Source organism: Centruroides sculpturatus, unplaced genomic scaffold, assembly GCF_000671375.1.
Source record: "Centruroides sculpturatus isolate CEXI.00-Female unplaced genomic scaffold, Cexi_2.0 scaffold426, whole genome shotgun sequence".
NCBI classification, from domain to species: domain Eukaryota; kingdom Metazoa; phylum Arthropoda; class Arachnida; order Scorpiones; family Buthidae; genus Centruroides; species Centruroides sculpturatus.
The window spans coordinates 376,532-402,765 of NW_019384749.1; the positions used below are offsets into that span (position 1 = coordinate 376,532).

General features: G+C 25.7%; 1 protein-coding gene and 1 non-coding gene across 2 annotated transcripts in view; both read right to left on the reverse strand.

Annotated features, from left to right (window-relative positions):
• LOC111628528 (histone-lysine N-methyltransferase setd3-like) overlaps positions 1 to 22,561 on the reverse strand; it is a 52,225-nt gene extending 29,664 nt beyond the window's left edge. Inside the window, exons 1-8 of the mRNA XM_023372339.1 lie at positions 22,507 to 22,561; positions 21,141 to 21,230; positions 19,587 to 19,732; positions 17,143 to 17,215; positions 13,846 to 13,956; positions 13,664 to 13,744; positions 12,559 to 12,623; positions 10,574 to 10,632 (exon numbers count right to left, since the gene is read on the reverse strand). Of these exons, the coding sequence (XP_023228107.1) occupies positions 10,574 to 10,632; positions 12,559 to 12,623; positions 13,664 to 13,744; positions 13,846 to 13,956; positions 17,143 to 17,215; positions 19,587 to 19,732; positions 21,141 to 21,230; positions 22,507 to 22,561 (680 nt within the window). The remainder of the gene's footprint in view (positions 1 to 10,573; positions 10,633 to 12,558; positions 12,624 to 13,663; positions 13,745 to 13,845; positions 13,957 to 17,142; positions 17,216 to 19,586; positions 19,733 to 21,140; positions 21,231 to 22,506) is intronic.
• Positions 22,562 to 25,594: 3,033 nt separating this feature from the next.
• Positions 25,595 to 25,667, reverse strand: Trnam-cau. The gene has a single exon. It is a non-coding gene; the product is annotated as a tRNA-Met (tRNA).
• Between the last annotated feature and the right edge of the window lie 567 nt (positions 25,668 to 26,234).

Genomic DNA, 26,234 nt, shown 5'->3' on the forward strand with positions numbered 1-26,234 from the left:
TATATATATATATATAATTGAAAATAGAATACTATTAACAACAAATTCTCCCGTTTTTCTTGATATCTAGTATTTGTATAACAAAGCAAACATTCTAGAAAGATAAAACTGTAAAAATAAATTACTGCAAATGGACTTAAAAAATAAATGACATTCTCTTTCGTTATAAAAAATAATTTATTACAGAAAGAAATTTTTATTAACTATATTCAAAATTCTGAAGCAATATCGAATGTTAGCTTATCATTAGATTTTGTATAAAGTAATAAATTTGCATATGAATTAATTTTTAATTTTCCAACTCAATATATTTTCAAAAGTCCATACTTTTTTTTTTCATTGGATTTATTGAAAGCTTATAAAAAAGATCAATTTATTTTTATATTAAAAAAGATTATAATTTCTAAAATATAAACATAATAATTTGTTTTAAAGTTTTCATATTATATTAAGATGAAAACACATTATATCAAAAAAATAATTTTTTAAATGTATCTAACCGTTATGAACACAATTACTTATAGAAAATATAAAAAGTATAAATTTAAAAATTCCAAGATTTATTCTAGCATGATAGATATTGGTATTGATAGATAGATATTGGGCTAAGGAAACCATCTATATTTATCATTTTTATGTTTCTTTTTATGTTTTACGATTCTTCATTTTTATTTTTATTTTTTTTTTAATGTTTTTTATGTCATTTTTATGTTTTACGATTCTTAAAAACCTTAAATATGAACAAAGTTCTTTAAACTTTTCTTGTTTGTAAAAGTTAAAATTGCATCAGATTTCTATTATTTTATAGTTTACAGACTTATTAATGGAATTCTTAATAAATACATATATTTAAAATAATCATAAAAATATAATTTTATAATTTAATTATGTAACTTTCTCTGAAGAAATAATAAATTGTCCAAAAAATGTTGCATGGTGAAAATAATGTAATCATTGATTTAATTTTAGTGTTAATTGATATTTAGTACCACAATTAAAAAAAAATATTCAGATATTTAATATATCATCTTCAACATTTCAAAGAAAGACTGTTTTTAACACTAATTAAATGATTTTATCTACTTCCATGCTATAAACGTTTGTTCTTTTAAATTAAAACTGCTAGAAACAAAGTGTGAAGATTTTCTCTCTTTTATGATTTTATATACATCATAACAAAATATTAATTTGAATCTATTAATTTATAACTTGAAACTTAAAATTGGATATACTTATAAGAATTTAATTAATATATTTTGAAGCATAAATTTACATTTTTAATACATTTGAAAGTAATAATAAACAAGTATTATTATTTAAATTCATTTATAATGTATTAAATTTTTCATAAACAAACAACACAATAAAAAATAATAATTACAGCAGTAATATATTTTTTACTTGCTATTTTTCAGTAGTACAGTATTATATGTCTATATAATATATATCTTGACTCATTAGCAGATTTGTTGACATAAAATAACAGAAAACTATAAGCTATATAGTCAATATCACTTTTATAATCTGCAACAGGATCAACTAAAACACGATGTGACATATAAAGAGCTAACCATCCAAAAATAATTCTTGTAATTCATACAATGATTTAAACATGGATCTTTCAGAGCTGCAGATAGATGCTTTTGCTTCATTAGCAATATTAATTTTTTAACAGTCATTTTTTCATATAGATAAAGCTTGTAGATGTATTTAATAAACTTTCTTCTAAAAAATGTTTACAATATTAAATTTCCATCACTTATTAATATCAGAATTTTAACTTGTATATGCTATTAGAATGTAAAATCGTATGAATTGCTAATTTTAATAAGCTAATAAGCTAATTTTAAATAAAAAAATAATTTCAACAAAATGAAATATTGTTTTTGCAATAACTTTGCACATTCTCAGATGATGAATTTAAGATAACAGATAAATAGAACAAAGAAAAACAAAAATTCTAATCAAATTGGAATATTGATAATTGATATTAATTACTTGAAAGTTTATACTGTTGCTTTATATTTTAATTATTGTCTTTCAGTAATATAAATATATTACTGAAAGACAATATTCCAATTAATCTTTACTCTTATTAATTCAATCCATATAATCAAAAAGTCTACTTTAATTATAAAAATTAAATTAAAACTACAAATTTGTTCATAAAAGGTTGTTCTATTTTAATTTGGTCTGTTTAGTTCTGCATTACATATACCTGAAGATATCTGTTATAAACAAATGAAAACATTAGTAAAAATGTGTTAATTTGAAGTATGTTGGTGTAGGTGTTTTTGTTTGTGTTTAAATTAATTTATCCCAGTATTGGAAATTTATTGATTAAAAAAATTAACATTACCAATACTAAATACATGAAACTTCATTTCAGCATGAACTATATTTAAAATATTTTCAGAAAATCTAACATTCTTACTAAAATACATTTTTAATGTTATGTAAATGATGTAGTATATTCATTTCATTTTGTCTTACATTTTCTCAAATATATATCTGTTCAAATTGAACTGTTTGTGACATGTGTTTGTGTATTTTTTAATGTGTGTTACATTAAAAAATAATAAAATATTATTATTTTTTAATGTAACACACGTTAAAAAATAATAATATTTTATTATTTTTTAATTTACACTTATTTCTATATAATTAATACTAAATGTTCATCGTCATCTCATCACCAATATGAACAACTCTGGTTATGTTTAAACTCAAGGTGTTTTTGACCTTTTCATTTTTGGGATGGCTCTTAGCCCCCTTCCAAAAGGTTCATACAGTATAGGTTTAAAATTTGAATTACAATATTAAGTTGAGAAAATATATTCTGATAAATTTGCTTACTGTAGTTTTCTTATATTTGAGCCAGGAGGAGAATGTTGTAACGGACCGGGGTTAGTTTCTATTCCGGCCATAATTAGCAATATTAACAACAAATACAACGACGTAAAACACATTAACAACCAAAAACGTTAGGCTACAATTAAAATTAGTCAACACCACAACTACAGTTCACACAAGGTCAGGCGTAAAACTCACCCACCTAGTTTTCTTATATTGAATGTAATCTAAATTTTTCCACTTATTAACTCTCACTTACAGGGAAATAAAGGAATGCAAATTTTAATGTTTAAATGACTTAAAAATGCATGATTTACAAACAATAAAATATACTTGGAAAAGTATAATTATGTGTTACAAAGTGGAAAGTTCTTTACAATGCTTGCAGATATAATTACAGCTTTTGCTTCTTAAGATCTGTTTTGTCAAAGAATGGATAATGAAAGAGTTAAAAGCAAATTTCAAAGTATAAAACACATCAGGAAAAAAAAATCAAAACTGCTACAAGTTTAATAAATAACAATATATCAAATATTACAAACTAGAAAATTTAAACTTCAAAACAATTGATACTTTTTATATCATTCATATGACAGATATAGAATGATTAGAAAATATTATTATTATTATTATTATTTTCCATTAATGTTAATGATATTTTTTTAAACAACATGAGACTATAAATACCCTCAAGTCTCAAAACTTTTAACACCTTTCAAAATGGTGTGGACTTCATAATTAATAATATATATCTTGACTCATTAGCAGATTTGTTGACATAAAATAACAGAAAACTATAAGCTATATAGTCAATATCACTTTTATAATCTGCAACAGGATCAACTAAAACACGATGTGACATATAAAGAGCTAACCATCCAAAAATAATTCTTGTAATTCATACAATGATTTAAACATGGATCTTTCAGAGCTGCAGATAGATGCTTTTGCTTCATTAGCAATATTAATTTTTTAACAGTCATTTTTTCATATAGATAAAGCTTGTAGATGTATTTAATAAACTTTCTTCTAAAAAATGTTTACAATATTAAATTTCCATCACTTATTAATATCAGAATTTTAACTTGTATATGCTATTAGAATGTAAAATCGTATGAATTGCTAATTTTAATAAGCTAATAAGCTAATTTTAAATAAAAAAATAATTTCAACAAAATGAAATATTGTTTTTGCAATAACTTTGCACATTCTCAGATGATGAATTTAAGATAACAGATAAATAGAACAAAGAAAAACAAAAATTCTAATCAAATTGGAATATTGATAATTGATATTAATTACTTGAAAGTTTATACTGTTGCTTTATATTTTAATTATTGTCTTTCAGTAATATAAATATATTACTGAAAGACAATATTCCAATTAATCTTTACTCTTATTAATTCAATCCATATAATCAAAAAGTCTACTTTAATTATAAAAATTAAATTAAAACTACAAATTTGTTCATAAAAGGTTGTTCTATTTTAATTTGGTCTGTTTAGTTCTGCATTACATATACCTGAAGATATCTGTTATAAACAAATGAAAACATTAGTAAAAATGTGTTAATTTGAAGTATGTTGGTGTAGGTGTTTTTGTTTGTGTTTAAATTAATTTATCCCAGTATTGGAAATTTATTGATTAAAAAAATTAACATTACCAATACTAAATACATGAAACTTCATTTCAGCATAAACTATATTTAAAATATTTTCAGAAAATCTAACATTCTTACTANAAATATACTAGTAAAAAATTGCACATTTAGTATTTCCAATAAAAGCAATATTCCAACATTAAATCAAATAATCACAAGTTCATTCAATTACAATATTGTTTTTGCTACCAATTAAAAAAAAATCAATAAATATATTAAAACCTTAAATCCATATTAATTTGCTGAATAACTCTTATATGAGTTATTCAGGATATATTAATAATCATTTTTAATTCTATTTATTAATATGATTCAGGATTATTAACAGATTCAGGATATTAATAATAAATATATCCTGAATCATATTAATAATCATTAAAAATTATTATTAATATGATTTATTTATATATAAATCATATTAATAATCATTTTTAATTTAATTTTAAATTTTATACTTAAGTTTATCAATATACGGATATCAGTATTATTGATAGTTTTTAACTAAAAATTAAACATTCCAGTTTGTTATTACTGCAATAAATTTAATTTAGAAATTCCTTGAATTTATTATTTTTAACATATTCAAAAGACACAATTGCATAAGTTACCTAACAATGAAAATATAAACTGGATTCTTGGCCTTAACTACTTGTGCAAAAATGATTATCTAAATTTATCAATGTTTTTAATGTTTAGTAAACTATAAACTTTAACAAATTAAAGTGAAAGAAATAATAGTTCTATATACAAATTCAAAAATAATAATACTAGACTGTGACAAACCAAATAAAATTATTGAAAGTATAAAAATATAATGTAATCACTCAGAATGTATCAACCACAGTAGAACTTTGAATCATCAGTAAAATGACATCAGATTATTGATGATGTTGGATCAGCAGTGATTTTGTATTTTCAAGTCTGATAAGATATATTTGATCTGAATGTTGCAGAAATTGCTGTACTTTTTGAACCAGGGATGCTGTTGCTGTATGCTTTCAATGTGTTTATGCAGTACAAAGAAATCTTACGTAGGCTCTTTAATCAGTATGATGATGATACAGTGCATGATTATACTGTGTTAAAATTGAAAAACCTACAAAAATATTGATAAATATTTTATTGAACAAAATCAACATTCAGAATGATTCATATGTATATATTTATTTTCAAGAATGTACTGTGTCTTTAGTATACCACATGTCTTTAGTATACAGAGTCTTTAGTATACCACATGTCCAAACAAATTCTAATTTGTGGATATATATGGTACACTATATATTATACCCCACTGAATTATTGTTGGATAATCCCAGATAGTGGTTACTGGAAATGCTAAATTACCAATTTAATGAACTTCTTACTGTATTGAACTAGTTATTATATAAATATATTTCTATTGTATTACATATGCCACTAAATTCAGAGAGAGTGAACTAATATATTCATTACAGATTTAAAGAATTTGCTACTACTAAAGAAACAATTTTATTAGAAAGTTTATCTTAATTAATTTTAGAAATTTGGAAAAAAGAATTACTTTATGCATTATTCAAATTGCAACTCTCATTAAATGAGAAAAGATATTGTGAGTTATGCTATTTAGATACTTTCAAACCAGAGAAAAACTTTCAGGTAGATAATATTTAATCTAGTGAGTAAAATAAACTTTACATATATATTACTAGTTTATATTTGATACAGTTATACATATTATATATAACATATATATGTTTGTGTATATGGCTATGCACGTCAAAAAAGAAGTTTATTCTCAGAATCTTGTATTATAAAATTGACAATACTCTCAAACATTAAACAGAGTTATTGTTCAAATGCCACATTTAATCATTTTCTTTTAGATTTTTAAATCATTAATTAAATTAAATTTATTCTAAATCATTAAAATTATTTAGAGATAATATTATATTGTTTCTAATAATATGTTCTTTGGATCTAAACTTTATTCAATAACTTTGATAATATTCAACAAAACATTTATATTTTATACTAAATTATAGAATGTTGTAATTACAATTAAATAAAAATTGTTTTATTATAATTAATATATATATATATATTATAAATCATTTAATAATTAATTGCTAATAATATGGCTATAATAACAAATTTGCCTAACTTTTTCATAAAATTTAACTAACCAACATTGTAATAAAAAATTAAACACTTGTAATTCATTAATTCCACAATTAATTAAATATATTTAATAATTCAAATATGTTAAATATACATAACAGTAAAACATTTAAAATTCAGCAATTTTTGCTGTCCAATTACATTAATTATAAACAAAGAATGCAAATTCATTTTCAGGTGTTTTCTTCAACAATTTTTGTTTTAATAGTAATATTTTTTAAAAAAAGTATTTTAATTATTTTAAATATATGGGTGAAGACTATGTTCACAAAATAAGTTAAATAAAACAAAATACAGTAGCCGCTCCTTATATCATTGTTTTGGTTTCCCAAATTTTAAAAGCACTAGAGACAATAAATTTTGTTGAAAAATACCTTATTTCATTGTAAAATGAAATTCAATGGCAATTGAATTTCATTGCAAAATGGTAACAATAAAATACTGCAAAATGAAATTCAATTGCCATTGAAATTCATTTTGCAGTATTTTATTGTTACCATTGTCCTTGAAACTACCACTAAAGGGGAAACAATCAATAGGTCAAGATCTAAATAAGCAAAAACAGGTGGACAGATCAATTATCATTTATGTTTTCTTTTGATATTAAAAGTTGTTTATTGTTTTAAGTACTATCTCCTCATTTACAAGTTTCTGTGAATTTGAAATTTCACACCTTTATGTGAATTGATTTAATACTGTCAATTCACATAAAGGTGTGAAGTTTCGAACTCACCCCTAAGTATATGAGGAAAAGATTTATTTCTTTCTGAAAGGAAAATTGTAAAATTTTCATATAGTAGTAGCTTTATTTTGCTTTTTATAGAATTTTTACTCTGTAATTTGTAAATTTTGATGTTCTATTATATGTTCAATATTTATTTTTTAAATTTTCAATTACTGTATTTATAATTTTTATTAAAAAATATAAAATTACACAAATTTTTAATAAGTGATTTATTATGAAATATATCAATAGTACTGTATAATAAAATTGGAACTGATATTTTGTTTTATAGAGAGAGTAAATGTCACTGTTAAAGAAACAAAAATGCTAAATGGGTGTTTGGGGTATCGATTTTTACGTAAACGTCCTGTAATACGATATAACCACAAATAAAATTCAGTACTGCAAAACTAAGCTTATTTTATATCAGAAACATTTACTGATGAAAGAACAGAGGAGAGAGATTCCATAGCATGTATAATCTGTTTAGTAAAAGCCCAGAATTTTTAGTATTTGGTTATATCGCCCGTCAGATATATCACACTTTTTAAATAAGAAATTCAACCTCTCCTTGACACTGGGAGTGAAATACTAAATTTGGAACCTGTTACTGGTGTAATTTGTGTTCACATTATCTTCACTCAACGAGTTCTGTTATGTGAGTATTCAGTTTTTTGTTTGAATATCCACGTTCCATTTTTCGAAGCAATCCAATGGAATTTCTTTACCTGAAGAAGAACTATCTCTAAAGTTTGAAAACGTTTGTGAAAGGGAGATTTTTTCACACAAATTACACCGGTAACAGGTTCCGAATTCAGTATTGCACTTTTTCTCATTATATTACGCTCCCACAAGTGTAATACAGTAGAGTCTCGAAAACTCGGCCTAATGTGGACTGAAGGGCCGAGTTTGTGAAAATGCCGGGTTATCGGGAATGGGGTTAAAAAAAATAAGTACAAGTGTTTCCTCAGAAAATACTGTACTGTACTTGTATGTATTGTTTACTTGAGAATACAACAGAGAATAAACTGCCCAAATACACTTAAACAAAGGAAAAGTATGTACTTTATGAAGGCATAGAGCCTTTACTACATGAAAATGAAAATTAATGAGATAATGAAAATTAATCAGATAAATTACTGTGTACAGTAATTTACCTGATAAGACAGGCCTCAGAAAAATACTTTATGAGGCATAAAGCTGTCTATAACGAAAATGAATTAACTAAGGATTTTTTTGCCCTGCCAGGGTGTGGCCGAGTTATCCGGACTGCCGGGTTATTGAGTGCCGAGTTTTTGAGACTCTACTGTATAACGAGGAGCTACTGTATTAAATATAACTGTTAAACTTATTTATTCAACTTACTTTTTTCAAATTACAAAGTTATTCCTTATTATCTGCTAGATGAAATATCAGAGTGAGAACAAAATTATGTCATAATAAATGCAGAATGAAAAGTAATGCATTTTCTGTTTGGTACTTATCAGATCATCAGAATATTAAAAATTTTCTTGAAAATTTTTGTAAATGTCTAATAATGACTGTTGTTTTGCTACAACTGTTTACTTCAAGAATATTTATAAGAAATTTATCCAAAAAAATATGATAAAATAAATGTATTACGTTTATATTCAATTGCATGTAAATTTTATTGATAATGTAAATATCAATTAAAGACAAATTGTAGGTGCTCCTTATCTTTGTAGAAACTTCTTAAACAGAAAAATTCATGAAATGTATGAAATCAAACAATGTATAAGATATAATTTTAATGAAACTGTTGAATTTTGTACTAAACCAATCACTAAAACTCTGATTTTAATTAGAAAAAAAGTTGTTTAACTAATAAATTTTAAACTGTCAACACTGTAGTCATTATATGAGTCAATTTATCCTCAAAAATATTCATCTATAGTTCCAGGTATAAACAATTTTTCAGTTAACTATAAAAAATGAACTTTCTTAAACTTGAAACTATAATACATTAAAAAACTAAAACTATTGGTAATTTTAAATACAGTGAGTGATCGACTAACAAACAAATCAGATAATGAACACTTTTGCAAAAGATTTTTATGTTCGGACAACGAACACCTCGCAGAACAAACACAAGAAGCAACATAAAATGATGAATATTGATTGGTCTTCCCTTGTCTTCAGCACCAATTTGAAACTTTTCATAGCGTGGGAGACGTCGATATTGATGCTCAACCTCATTGAAGATGTATATATATTGATCGGATAGTACTCCTCCAAACTTTGGAACTCTCTCTTGTAATTCTAGTCTTTTATTCTTCTGACAGAAACAATTCTTTTATAGTATTGATATTTAAGAGACTGTCGGGTGGGCACGCGTTAAGTTTTTTGTTGGTTTTTATTTTCGAAATGTGAGAGTATAATAGCAAAGGTAGAGTGGGGCAGAAGATGTCTGATGTTACTGGGCATTATGGCTTCAACAGGTCTCCAGTAGGCTGCAGTTCAATCTTATCTAAGAAAGATACAGTATAATCAAGAAGACTCAAGCAGCTTAAGGAGTAACAAAAATCACATCTGAGAAATAAAAAACATTGATGAACTCATAATTCAACCTAAAACTGATCTGATGACAGTAGAACGCCAAGAACTCTTGAATGAAGAACATCAAGAAACTCGGCAAGATAAGTTTTTTCTGAAAAAGAAAATTAATGTCAATATCTGCTATTAAACATTTTTTTGAAGAAGTGGGATGATATCAGAACGACAGTCTTAGAATGGCATCCAAACCAGGTTGAGGTTAATAGGCATAGGTATCTCTACAATGCTATTAATTACTTCTGAAAAATCTTGAAGAAGAGAGAAAAGCAATCGACATTAAACAGATTCTTTAACCCCCACAAACGGAAAAATATGACTAATAAAAATGCAAGACTGTGTATATATCTATTTTTATTATTACATATAAATGAACACAGTAAGAATGTATATATTTTTTTATTTTTTGGGATCTCCAGAACGAATTAATTTAATCAAATTCCCATAAAAACCTATGGTAAATTGATAATTGATTAATGAACAATTTGGATAGCAAACAAATTCTTGGAATGGATTATGTTTGTTAACCAATCACCCACTGTATAATATACACATTTAATTTTAAACAAAATTAATTAATACTTTATTTACAAAGAAACAAAATTTACCTGTAAAAATCATAAGTGAAATAATGCCTTAAAGGAGAACTCCTTAATTCTGGACATTGCTGGAAAAAATAAATTTTCTTTTATTATGGTATTTGTTTTTAGTTATATTCATTTAATACCTCATAAAAATCATAACAAAAATATCAAATTTGCTAAATAAATAAATTAAAAAATTTAATTGCTTAAAGTTGTATTACTATTTTCTATATTTAAAACACATTTTTCTCCTTCCTTGCTTGCAAAAACAAATTTTAATACATATATATATTATATATATATTCCAACCCATTTAATATCACATCTGTGGAGCTATCAGAATATGGTTACATTAAGTGGAGTTGAATTACCAGGAGTCCAATAGAAGAGCTTTGATATAAAACCTTTAATTGCATCAGAACATGTTGGCTTACTGTACATGTCCTATATTTGCCACATTAGCAAACAGTTATTAAGCAGAACATTTATTACATCTACTGTAATCATAAAATGAAATAAATAAAGTTAAAAAGTAAAAAAGGTTTAGCTGCCATTTTTTTGTCACAATGAGTATTACATAGTATGATTGATCTTTACAGTGTACTCTACTTGATAAGAAATATCAAAGATAGTGTAATTAGTGTTGTCAACTTTGAAGCTGAAAACTGCTATAGCACTTTCAAAAATCATATTTTTGACTAGAAACTATTAGATTTTACACTTAAAAATCATTTAAAAATTACCCATTTAACAGTTATAAATTACAAAATTATTAATAATTAAAAAAAGTGTCACTAGACAATGCTAATAACACTTTGCAAACTTTGTGGCATTAAATAGAATATTTATTTCCACCATGCACATAAATACTTTGATATTAATTAACTTGTACTAACAAGTGGAGTAACATTAACTACAAAAAAGTCTATCATTACTTATGGGGTTGGCTGGTGATAAAAATTTCTGTGACAATAACTGGCATGTGACATTTAGTGGATTCAACTGTAATATAAAACCTATTTACACAAATGTCATTATGTAAATGTCATGAATTAATTAATGTAACAAGAAGAAAAAGAATATGTTTTATTTGTAGATAAGATTACCTTATAAATTAAAATTAATTGTCATGTTATATAATTTTTAAAGACTCCCTCTTTCAATTTTCATTAATGATTTTAGAACATGGAGATTTTGATCTAAAGATGAAAAGTAATATACTCCAAAAACATTTTAATAAGAAATAAAATTAAAAGAAAGATCCTTAAAACCTATATAGTGAGTTTAATTTTTAATTTAATATATTATTATTTAACTATTCCAAAATCTAAGTTTTGTACATGGGTGGGCAACCTTTTTAAATGTGCATGCTAAAATTGCCAAATCAATTATGCAAAATTTTCTTGCATGCCAGCAGAAATTTTTTGGGATCGATCATATTATTATTTGGCGTCTTAAGTATTGAGAAGACCTTTCCAAATAATCAAAAAATCCACACGTACACTGCAGAAACCAGATAAATTCTTTATGAAACAAAAAAATATATTAAAAAATGTTGGGTATTTATTTTTTAAGGTTAGTCTTAACATTAACATAATATATTTAAGATTGGAAAAAAAAATAAGTACAAAAATATTTATAAGGCAAAACATTTATTCTCTAAAATAAAGGCTTTCCTGATTCTAATATCAGAATAAAGTGATATTTTTGTTGTACATCAAGTTAATAAACAAAATTATATATTGCAGAAACTGCTATATTTCTTACAATATATGATCAGTTTTACATAATTATAAATGTACAGTACATATCAAAAATTTAAATAAATATTTGCAATTTTTACAAGTAATGTAATATTTTTTCAAATATATGAATCTAATAAAGAAATGTTATAATTCTGAAAATATTCAAAGTATTAAAATGTTAATTTCTAAAACTTAAAATGTAAATTTCTTATAATATTTTTATATCAACAAATTTATAAAATACTATAAATTATAACAACTTACTTGAAACTGTCGATAGAAATAAGAATACTGTCTAGCAATATTTCGATACATTTTCATGCACTCTTCTAAATTTTATTAAAAATAATAATTATAATTGCTTGTAGTAAATAAAAACAATATTAAAATTATTTCATATANTTGTAAAACTGGCAAAGTAATATATTATAATTATAGCTAAAGTTCTAAAGTTGAATGTTACAAATGTAAAGACAGCATTATTATGAATATAAATCAGTTAATTATATCTTTCTTATATAATTATAATCAAAGATAAACAGATTTTTATAATCAAATATATATAAAAAAGTACATGAGTGCATAAAACATTTTATGTCAAAAATAAATCTTGTGTGTGTATATAAAAGCTATTAAAAGTTGTTAAAAATTTGAAAATTAGAAACATTTTCTTTAATATGCAGTAGAGCATAAATAAGTAAGACAAAACCTTTCACACTTTGTTTCTAGCAGTTTAATTACTAAGTACAAATATTTTCAGCCGTTTTGAATGGCCTTCTTCAGGTACAAAACTTTGTTTTAATAAACTTTGTTGATAATAACAAACTTTGTTATCATCAACAAAGTTTTGTACCTGAAGAAGGCCATTCAAAATGGCTGAAAACATTTGTACTTAGTGATTAAACTGCTAGAAACAAAGTGTGAAAGGTTTTGTCTTACTTATTTATGCTCTACTGCATATTAAAGAAAATGTTTCAAATTTTCAAATTTTTAACAACTTTGTTTTGTCTTAGTTAGAAGTAAGAAAGACAAAACAAAGGTTTTGTCTTACTTATTCTAAGTAGTTCTAACTTTAAATGCATAGAAGTACAGCATAAAATTCAAAAACTTGGAAAAAGAAACAAATTTGAATGCTTTTGGATGAACAGTAAAAGATCAGAACAACATTTTCAAAACTAGGGTCTTCAGAAATAAAATTGATTGGAAAGTGTTACTATATTATTTAATTTTATTTTTCATTATTTTTTGTTTTTAACTAAAAAATTTATTTGAATATCTGGATGTAACAAAAACAATATTGTGTATATCTAATAATTGATGGATAAGTAAATTCTGACTAAAAAGTATCATAATTTAATATAAAATTCACCTTTCACAGGAGATCCTGTTAATTCTTTCAAGTCTTCAGGAGTAAAATATAAAACAGTGTTATATTCAGCAGGTAAAATTGCTATTTTTTACTTTAAGAAAAATAAACAATAAATCATGAATATAAACTAAATTATTTAATAAATACTAATTTAACTTACTACACTTTAAAACAAAGGATACATAAATATGGTTTCCAAAAAGAATCTGGATTAACATATTCATTCATTAAATGAAGAGCCAAAACTACATTTGACATATGTTGCAAAATAGGATCCTTCTTCACAAAATTATCTGAAAATTATACTTTTTAATATAAAATAAATTGTTTAAAAAATTTTAATTATTTTTATATTTAATTAGTTAATAATTTGATATTTATGAAGAAAACATTATTAGTTAATTATCTAATTTTAATAGTTAGATAATTGATTTTTTCAATAAGTATTTGAAACTATTATAAAACGAAATACAAACAAATAGAACAAAAACCTATCAAAAATAATACATTCAAACTAAATCTTTATTATGAGTTAATTATTATCGTGTTCACTATCTTTCCATATCTTCCCATTTGTCTTTATGCCGCAATTATATAAAACCAATATATTTCTGAACACAAATAATAAGTATGATATTTAAAGTGAACAATTTAAACTTCAGAATGATTTTTAAAAAATAGTCCAAATTTTGCTATTCTTTTCACTGAATTTTGGAAATTTTAAATTATTGCTCTATTTTCTTTGAAGTATTAAAATAAAATTGCATAAATCAATTATCATATAAACATTTAATTAAATTTCCTGTTACTGTTTCGTTCTGGATTTTTAAGGAATTAAAAGCTATTGGCTTTTTTTCTTCAGTAACACATCACACAAGGAACATTTGTTGATATAGGTTTTCAGATGTCTTCACACAGCCTTATGGATCAAATGTATCTGTTTTTGTTTAATGCCTGGAAACCAATCATTTTAATAATATGGAACTGCCTACCAGAATTTGGAAAATGTCAGAGAAAATAAGACATTTACTGGTCCCAAATGATATGATATATCACATTGTCATTGTATTAAAATATTATTCTTGATAGTTTCAGTTTTTTTACTTTTAGTATATGGGTTACATTAAAAATTGTGAATACAGTGCAATGTATATATTATATATTCCTTTGTATTGGTTAACTAGTGGTGTTATAATTGTTATGTTGTTGCCATGTGTTTGTAAGCTGATGAGGGGTCCTTGTACCTGAAATGCATCCTTACCTAAATTTGAAATGTGATTATTAAAGACTAACTTTTTTGTAAAAATTCTGGTCCTTTTTTCTGTCAGCCTTGGTGTGATAAGCCCTCCAAATTGTTAAATCCTATTTATTCGGTTATCTAACTCTATCTAATTTATAGTCGTGGGCTAAAAGCGTCATTTATTATTATTACTGATATAGATTTTATTGGAGGAAATGCATTTTGGGTCTTAATGACCCTTCTTCAATACTTTTAATGGTTGATTATAAAAAGCCAATAGCTTTTAATTCCTTAAAAAATGATATAAACAGTTTTTCAGGTAATTAATTAATTAACTTTTCATTATATAATTAACTTACTTTATTTACAAATAGAGTTATGGTAGTGTTTAAAAGTTTTAATAAGTTCAAATAAAATTATAATTATATTAATTATTTCTAAAAAAAAACATTTTTTTGAACAATTAAAAATTATCTAGTTTTTTAATTGAAAAAAAACTTTAAAAATTATTTATACTGTACTTATTCTAATAAATAGCATGTTGGCTATAATTTTATTTTGCTTGCAGTTGTGATGTTTATTAGAATAAATACAGTATTTAAAAATAGCAAATTTGTTCTAATTAAATAAAAATTACATTTAAAAACAAGCATAAAAATATTTTTTATAACTAAATACAGTACATTTTACAGTGTATTAAAATATATTTATTTAGTTCAATTGATTTACTGTAAGACAGACTGGGCTAGATCAGAAAAGTTTAAGTATTACTACTAATAGTATTGTACATATCCCTGTGATCAAAAAGTATTGGGAATAATGAAATGCAAGATTTGAATTTATTGATCAAAATTTATTTTGTTCACTTCAAAGTAATTCCCTCTCACTGCAATGTTCTTTTCCAATTCATAAAACATGCTTTCAAGTCATTTTCATGAAATCCCTTCCAAGACTTGCAGCAAATTTTGTTTTATGAACATCACTTGACTCAAAATGGAAATTTTAGTCAAGGAAACAGAAAAAAATCACATGGTGCTATATCAGGTGAATGCGAAGCTTGTGGAACAATATTTATTGAATTTTTGGCCAAAAATTCATGAACAACAAGAGCATTGTGAGCAGATGCATTATTGTGGTGGAAAATTCGTGAATTTTCTTGCCACAAATCAGGTTGTATTCTATAAATCGCTTCACACAAACAATGCAAAATGCTCAAATGATATACTTTGTTGACAGTTTGGCCAATTGGAAAGAATTTGTGATTCACAACACCACAACAATCGAAAAAACAGTCAACATGACCTTGATTTTTGACTGACTTCAATCTGGTCTTTTCAGTCTTACTTTGACTTTCAAGTGCATTCACTAGTTTGTTGAGCTGTTTCATTGTCAAACGTGTAGATCCATGTTTTATCACCCGTAATGATGCATTTTAAGGATGATTTGCCTTGAGATCACATTTCCTCAGCCACTTGAACACAATGTTTTTGGAAAAAATTCAACATTTTCAGGACAACTCAAGAAGAAATGCACTGCAAGCCCAAATGATCTTTTAAATTGGTTGACAAGATCCAAATGAAACTGAACATGTTCAATAATAAACCTAGTTGTTAAACGATAATTTTTGACTGCCAAATCTCAACATTCCCAAAATTTCTGTAGAAGTAATCCCATTGTAAAAACAAAATTTAATGCACATTCTTTCCTCAATTATACTTAACATTTTGAAAAATCACCAATGCAAAAATTCTTTACACACAAAACAAGCATTTACTTGCAAACAAAACCAGATGACGATGTACAGATTGCTGCTAGACGTTGATGAAAATCATACCAAACAGAAAAAAACTATAACAGCATCCTCTTGCATGTGTGTGCTTTAAATGAGTTATTTCTGATACTTTTTGATCATATTAATATACCTTACATTTGTTACCTTACATATTAATATACCTTACATTTTGTATAAAAGGTTAATTTAAACTATATAAAATCAATAAATAGTAAATACTAAACTAAATGTAAGTACAAAACTATTAAATGTAATTAATTACTTAATATTGGTTCAGAAATTGTTGTTGTTGTCATCATTAATTTTCTAGGTACCTTAAGTACTACATCCCCTTCCTGAAAATACAAATAAATTTCAGATTCTTAACTATTAAAAGATATATAAATTAGATGAAAAGTAAATACTAAACTAAATGTAAGTACAAAACTATTAAATGTAATTAATTACTTAATATTGGTTCAGAAATTGTTGTTGTTGTCATCATTAATTTTCTAGGTACCTTAAGTACTACATCCCCTTCCTGAAAATACAAATAAATTTCAGATTCTTAACTATTAAAAGATATATAAATTAGATGAAAATGTTTAATTAAATAAAAAATGTATTTTATTACATATAGAAAATAAACATTTTAGAATGAAAATATGCATAGTTTTATCAAATTCCATAAAAATATTTATATAAATAAATTTTTTATAAAATAAGTTTGGTTACAATAAAAAAAAATATATATATGATAAGATTAGCATGTTTCTAACAAAATTTAAAATTGAAGAATCAGATGCAAGAACAAGAAAATAAAATACAAGTAGCCCTCAGAGTTTTGTTCCTGAAAAAATTGTCATAAAAAAAATCAGTATAAAATGAATTTAATTACATAATGTAAGACAAAAAATTTGATGAGTTATGTTCCAGGTCCCTTGTAAAACTGGCAAAGTAATATATTATAATTATAGCTAAAGTTCTAAAGTTGAATGTTACAAATGTAAAGACAGCATTATTATGAATATAAATCAGTTAATTATAATATTAAATAACCAAACAAATATGATTAAATAAATTTTTTAACACATTCAAAGTCCTATAAAAGATCAATGCAGGATCAAGTTTAGGTAAACCTGTATTGATCTTTTATTAACAGTAGCATAATGAGGAGATTTTATTTCTCAAAAAAGTGCATGGTTAAGATTATTTCCTTTTCTTGCAGAAAGCATGATTTATTAACTGTTAAGATTTTTTAATTTCTTTGAGAATTTCAGGTTAAAATCAATAAATAGCATTATTCTCATCTTCAGTATCAGTGAATTTATTTCCTTTTTTTGCATTTTGTTTATCTTTAATAAAATATCAAAGAAATTCAATAACTTCTGTACAATACATTAATAAAAAAAAATGCATGTTTGAATACTGTATATAAATTTGAATGTACAAAATATTAGATGTTATGTTTCATATTTCAATTTCANGAAAACTCCACGTGGCTCATTTTATTGTCATAACTTATTTCTATTAAAAAAATATCATCTTATATTTTTTTTGTTGATAACTTGAGAATTTCTCTCTTACAATGTTTTTTATAGTTTTCCAATCATTCTTGTTAATGTTCATTTCTTAATTTTTCCACTTTTTATTTCCCATCATCACATAAATATGCAAGATAGCAATTAAAGCTAGAGACCTGGAATTAGTTTCATTAAAAAGGGATATACTGTTTCTATAGAATTCACTGAAAAACATTGTATCTTGATATATTTGTAGTCCAGGTTATATATATATATATATATATACAGTAATAGTATTCTTTCCCAAGTTAATCTATTTTCATTGGTAGGTTTAATTCTTTCTCGGTGAAGCCTTTTGGCAGGTTGATCATGTGAAGGAGATCAAGTATGAGAAATTCTCAGAAGAGCCCATATTATAATAGCAGAGCATGAAAAACTCATTTGTGCTAGTAAAGGGGTTAAAAATATTACATTCTCTAAATGTTTTTCTATATCTCCATATATGTACTGTATACATACAGTACTCTCATACATTATAAATAGAAAGCTATAATTATTACATAGTTTTAAATTTATTTTGTTTTAAATTATATTTGTACACATTTCATTGATATTTTTAATTAAGATATATTTCATCCAAAGAAAAAAGTAGAAGTGAAAAAATAAATAATTGTCTGATTTTGATGAAATTTTTCAGAAAAATAAACTAATTCTATCATCCTCTGTTATGAATTATTCACTATAGGAAAAAAATTTCAACATCTGGAAGGATAAGTTGGATTTTCATTTCTATTTCATTATTTTACTATTTGCAATTTACTCTCGTTTTGTATCATTACAGAAAATGGTTGGTGAATTAAATCTAGTTTTGGAAAGAGGTCAATAAGCAAAATAAATATTTAAAATAAGAATTTTTTAACCTAACAAAATCACATTTATATATTTAAAAAAAAATGAACTTTAAATCATGAGGTTATTGATTAAAAGATTTTTCAAAAAACTTAGTTTAATTCAAATATCTTTCATAAAATACACCTGTTATAATGCTCATATGAATATACTTAATATTAGTTAAATAATCAAAATGCACGAAGTTATTATTAGTATTTATTTCAAAATTAACTTTTATATAATTTACCTTTTTCAATATCTCTTATTGCTTGAACGTTATTATAAATCTCTTCATAATCTTTCCATTCTTCTTTAGTTGTTCCTAATTCTGTACATTCTATATAAAATTTTTAAAAAAGTAATAATATAATAATTAAAAGAAATTTTCTTTCTAATAATATGCAAAAATGAAACTTTAAAACTTTCTAATAAAATCAAGTCTTATTTAGCAATAAATCTGTTCCAATTAGTAAAATTTTATGAAATTATTTCACTTACATTTAGTAACTGCTTAGAAACTAAGCCATATTCTTCATCCTTTAATTTTTTAATATCAATTGTTTCAAAATTTGCACCAGCACCAGAACACCAAGACAAGAAATTTTCCCATTTATCATCTCTATTTGGTAAGGTCACATTATATTCTATAAAACAAAAAATATAAATATGGTAAAGTTAATAAATTAGTCCTGTATTATCATGTAACAATATAAATATTTATATCAGGCTTTAACAAAACTTTTAGGTTGACATATTTAAATGTATCTTATTGTATTTTATTGAATTATATATCACTTACACTACAAAAAAATAATTAATGTGCAAAAAGAAGTTTTTGAGTTTATATGCAACAGCATCAGTCAAATTTGACTGATCTGTTGCACTCTTCTCATTTTATTGTCATAACTTATTTCTATTAAAAAAATATCATCTTATATTTTTTTTGTTGATAACTTGAGAATTTCTCTCTTACAATGTTTTTTATAGTTTTCCAATCATTCTTGTTAATGTTCATTTCTTAATTTTTCCACTTTTTATTTCCCATCATCACATAAATATGCAAGATAGCAATTAAAGCTAGAGACCTGGAATTAGTTTCATTAAAAAGGGATATACTGTTTCTATAGAATTCACTGAAAAACATTGTATCTTGATATATTTGTAGTCCAGGTTATATATATATATATATATATACAGTAATAGTATTCTTTCCCAAGTTAATCTATTTTCATTGGTAGGTTTAATTCTTTCTCGGTGAAGCCTTTTGGCAGGTTGATCATGTGAAGGAGATCAAGTATGAGAAATTCTCAGAAGAGCCCATATTATAATAGCAGAGCATGAAAAACTCATTTGTGCTAGTAAAGGGGTTAAAAATATTACATTCTCTAAATGTTTTTCTATATCTCCATATATGTACTGTATACATACAGTACTCTCATACATTATAAATAGAAAGCTATAATTATTACATAGTTTTAAATTTATTTTGTTTTAAATTATATTTGTACACATTTCATTGATATTTTTAATTAAGATATATTTCATCCAAAGAAAAAAGTAGAAGTGAAAAAATAAATAATTTAATTGTCTGATTTTGATGAAATTTTTCAGAAAAATAAACTAATTCTATCATCCTCTGTTATGAATTATTCACTATAGGAAAAAAATTTCAACATCTGGAAGGATAAGTTGGATTTTCATTTCTATTTCATTATTTTACTATTTGCAATTTACTCTCGTTTTGTATCATTACAGAAAATGGTTGGTGAATTAAATCTAGTTTTGGAAAGAGGTCAATAAGCAAAATAAATATTTAAAATAAGAATTTTTTAACCTAACAAAATCACATTTATATATTTAAAAAAAAATGAACTTTAAATCATGAGGTTATTGATTAAAAGATTTTTCAAAAAACTTAGTTTAATTCAAATATCTTTCATAAAATACACCTGTTATAATGCTCATATGAATATACTTAATATTAGTTAAATAATCAAAATGCACGAAGTTATTATTAGTATTTATTTCAAAATTAACTTTTATATAATTTACCTTTTTCAATATCTCTTATTGCTTGAACGTTATTATAAATCTCTTCATAATCTTTCCATTCTTCTTTAGTTGTTCCTAATTCTGTACATTCTATATAAAATTTTTAAAAAAGTAATAATAATAAATATTAAATAGTTTAAGTTTATTAATATGTATTATTATTATTATTTTAACAAATAAATTTAATATAGTAATAATTTTTTGAAAAATTTATCATCTTACATTACCTTTGTCATTAAAAAAATAATAAACTAATAACAAAGCTTAAATGTTGATTACATATTAAATGTAATTTGGTAATAGAAAATAGTATTAAAACAGTTAATATTTTTTATTTAGTTAACACTTAAGTGTTAACTAAATAAAAAATAAATGTGTGTTATATACATATTCTTTATTGACGTTTTCCCAACTATACAGGGTTGGCACTTCAAGTCTTTCTTTTCCATTTTGTCCTGTTCGAAGCAACTTCCATAAAGACATTGCATTCTTCCATATCACATTTAAGGGTCTCATTCCAGATCTTTCTAGATCTTCTCCATCTTGCCCCTCCCACTGACATTTCCAGGACTCTTTGTACTCAGGCTGTTTCTGGTTAGCATTGCACATGCTTGAACCACCTCAGTTGATTTTTCCTCAATTTGTTTTCTATCTCTGTGATGCCCAAGCTTCCCCATTGTAACTATTCCTCATCTTATCTTTCCTTATGATACCACTCCACCATCTCAGCATCTGCATTTGTGATATGCATTCTCTGTACCTGCACTTTCTTCACAGCCCAGCACTCCAAACAATATAACATTGCAAGCCTAATAACCATTTTATAAAATTTTCCTTTTAATCTTGGAGGTATTCTTCTGTCACAAAGTTCTCCACTAGTCCCTCTCCATTTAGTCAAACCAGCTACAACTCTGTTGTTATATCTTCATCAATCTCTCCATTTTGTGGGGTACTAACTACAAATATCTGAATCTTTCACTCTCACTCCTTCAATTTTCACATCAACTTCATTCACAGAAGTGCCTTTCCCAAAAGTACCTTTCATATATATTCTTTCTACTAATCTTTAAGCTTTTTCCTTCCAGTAACTTACATTGTACATTGTCCACATCAATAAGCACAATATCATTGTGCTTATTGATCAATTAGTCTAGAATTGATTAATTTTAAGAAAGAAATCTTTCAAACAGCCATAGTCCGTAAACTGCATATGTGCCTGGCTGTGATTGGCTGAACTCTTAGCAAATGGATTCATAAAAACCGGAACATATCTACCGTGTTTAGGGGGGTCGACTGTATTTATTACAATTACTTGCATGATTACATTTTGTACTTGAATAATTACTTAAGTTTCAATATAACTTACTTTTTAACAATATTTCTGTCAAATTATTTAATTGATGTCTTTTATGTGATGGCATTTTTGATACTTTTTCATTTTGGTTAATACTTTTTTTCTTTTGTTTCCCCATTTTACATTTAATTTAAAAACCTGTAATAAATATAAACATGAAAATTTACACCTTTCTCACAATTCACTATTTAAAAAACAAATATAATAACTAAATATATTTAGTTAATGTACAGTAATACCCCAAACTTACGCGATAGGTGGGACCGAGCGATAATCGCGTAAGTCGAATTTGTGTAAGTCAGGGTGTAATTTCGCAATTTGTGTAAAATCCAAGTCGGATGTATGTAAGCTAATAAATGCTCTCGTTAATCTTATCTCGTCATTTGATTTGTTCACAGTTACAAGAAATCACCACATAGAGTCTCTCAAGTCTCCATAAATATAACAAATACAGAAATAAATAACACAAAATAAATTGTAGCTATATGTCGATTCCATGCAACACATCCAAACATGTAAGCTGAACAATAGTGTGGGGGGGAGTGATTAATCAAGAGTTGTGTGACACTCAAACAAAAAACGAATTGACAAGATTTGAAAATTGTGTAACTCTGAGTTCGCGTAAGTCGGGGTAGCGTAAGTCGAGGTATTACTGTATTAATCAAAAATAAAAAAAAATACAAATTATGAATATAAATATTACATAAATGTTAAATTATAAATAATATAATGATACATAATTGAAATTTTATAAAACTTCATATTTAAATTATCAGATAGACAGATAAATTTTGAGTGACACAAATGCCATTGTTAATTACCAGTTAGAGTTCTATAAGTTGTTTTGGTTTCTTCTGTATTTCCATAGAAAAAAATATAGAAAAACCAAAAGTTTGATGACAATTCTAAATTTGATAATTACATATGTAGCTAATTTCCTTCATTATATAAATATTTTACAATTTAGAATTTAAAAGATACCTTTTCATACAATTACACCTCTCAATGAGATGGTTAGGACCTTACTAGAGCTGTGGATCATACCCATAAGAGCAAAAAAGTCAAAGGAACAATATCTATATTTGATCCTTTGCAAGATAGTTTCCAAAATCAGCCTACTTCCAGAAAGCACACAATTGAGTGTCATGTAGCACAGTCTGCTAAGACTCTTGCATTTAAACCATTTAGCCCAAGTGACTATGCTGGCTTTGAATAGTCCACTTGACTGTTCATGGAGTACTTGATGTTATATAGTTTTAGAGGGTTGTGACAGCCTACTTCTGCGGGCTCCGAGGTATGAACAACATCAAGCACAGAAGCACAACTACATGTAAAGCATCAAGACTAAAAAACTGACCTTTGGAGGCAAATTTCTCACAAAGGCATGCACAAGTATGTTTCCATTGACATTTTTGCTGGTACAGGGGTCTATAATTCTGGGATGGTGGAAAATCCCTCATTCAGAGTTCACATCTTAGGTGCATTAAATGACGTCCGCACTGGAAGAGTGGGAGGGGGTTATGACAGGTTGGACAGGGAAAGAGAAAGGGTTGAACTTCAATGAACGTCGGTTTTATTTCATTAAATTTTATACAGTTTATGCATTTTATTATTCATAAGGTGATAAAGGTTTTAAGGAGGGTTGAGTTTTGTTAGACGTCCGAAGAAGGGGAGGGGGTTATAGAAACACGCACAAACTGGGACAATGGGAGGAGGGGGAGTAAAAATTTCAAGAAAAATGCGGACGTAATTTCAGACATAAAATCAATTTATAAGTAAAGCATTCTTTTAATTTATTTTATATTCGTTAAATATCGTAGATATATTTAACAAATAGAAGTGTGTGAAATCAACCATCAAAACATCAAGGAAAATTCTTGACATATATAACTTATATCATATTTCATTAGGATTTCACGTGTACGTTTGAGCTTTCATATAAGACTTATACTAACTTACTGTAATTGAAGACCTGCTTATCAAAATTTAAGTAATTAAATCGTTAACAAAATACTTTTTTCATAAGTATACAAATATAGTAAGATGAGCACGTTTCCTCTATAAATATAACGCTCGCAGCGCCATGTAGTGTGCAAATATCGATTATAAATTTTATTTTTAAAATATTACAATTGACGTTATAAAAATAACTAGAACATAAATACAAACATAAATATTTCTTTTTAAATATTAATATAAGTGAATTACATTGTTTTCGTTTAATTCTTTTGTAAATTATTATCACGAGTTAAATAATTGGCTGCGTTCAGCAGACTCAACAGTTGTGACTGAACAAATTCAATTAATAATTAGTTCATAAATACAATTAAACCGTAAAAATAAATTAAATAAGAATTTTTAAGTTATTAAAAAAGCATCCAGAAGGAAAACCTGAACCATAATTATTTTGGAAAAAATGACTCATTTCAATGTTACCATTCCGGCAATGACAGCCGGATGGTCGAGCGGTTAAATTAAGGTGACAGCCTCCGCTCTGCGGGACCCGGGATCGTATTCGGACGAGTCGAGAAATCCCTAGGAATTTTTCGGGGGGTGGTCGGCCCCCTTGCCCTACCACCTATTGTGGACCTGGCCGAACCCATAATGGGCTTGCTTAAAGAGGCCCTCTTAGCGCCCACAGGGCGGAAAGAGTTAAAAAAATAAACCATTCCGGCAATTGGAATAATTATTATACACGATTAACATGAATGAAAAACGCGATTAAATAATGAATAAATTCTTTTAAAATACTACAGAATAATTAATTCATACTTTGACAACTTGATATCTGCGCTCATAATTAATTAGATACTGTATTATTTTTCGTGTTTTTCTGTTTGTGAGAAAATAAGATAATTCGGTCAGTTTTAACTGGCTATTAGAGTAACCGATGATACCTCACAAGAAGGCTAACACGAATGATATGGGATACCATATAAATATGGTTTATCAACTCGAATCTACCGGTCAATCATCTGTTCCATAGTTAAAATTGAAAAACAACAAGACCGAAATTATAGAAGAAACATCGCTGACATTAAGTAAAAGTTTCGCATGATGATAAAACTTCGTCAAGTCGAATGGAAAAATAATAATAAGATGCCCCAGGTGAGGATCGAACTCACGACCTTCAGATTATGAGACTGACGCGCTACCTACTGCGCTACTGAGGCTCTTATGATTCGATACTTTATTGCAGTGTTTTCAGTATCCACAGTGAGCCAAACGTTTTCTCGGTGATTAATAATCGTTGGTAAAAACATTCGCGATCGTCGAAATGATTAATATGACAAATTGTGAAATGTTCAATGTAAACGTTTTGTTAACATTTGTCAAATGTCAATCTGTAATTCGGGATTATGATTGAATTACATTGGCTCAACGAATTTTCGAATTCACGACCATATTTATGTGGTATCCCCTATCATTCGTGTTAGCCTGCTTGTGAGGTGTCATCGGTTACTCTAATAGCCAGTTAAAACTGACCGAATTATCTTATTTTCTCACAAACAGAAAAACACGAAAAGTGATACAGTATCTAATTAATTATGAGCGCAGATATTAAGTTGTCAAAGTATTAATTAATTATTCTCAACTGTTAGCGCAATATGTATTTTACATCGGAAATTTTTCTTGCTGTTTCTGTTTGTTAATTAGTAATAATTATTTACACAAACGTGTATAATTGAATAATGCTATTTGAGTAATACAGGAAACGTTCACAAACCACACAGTCCAGC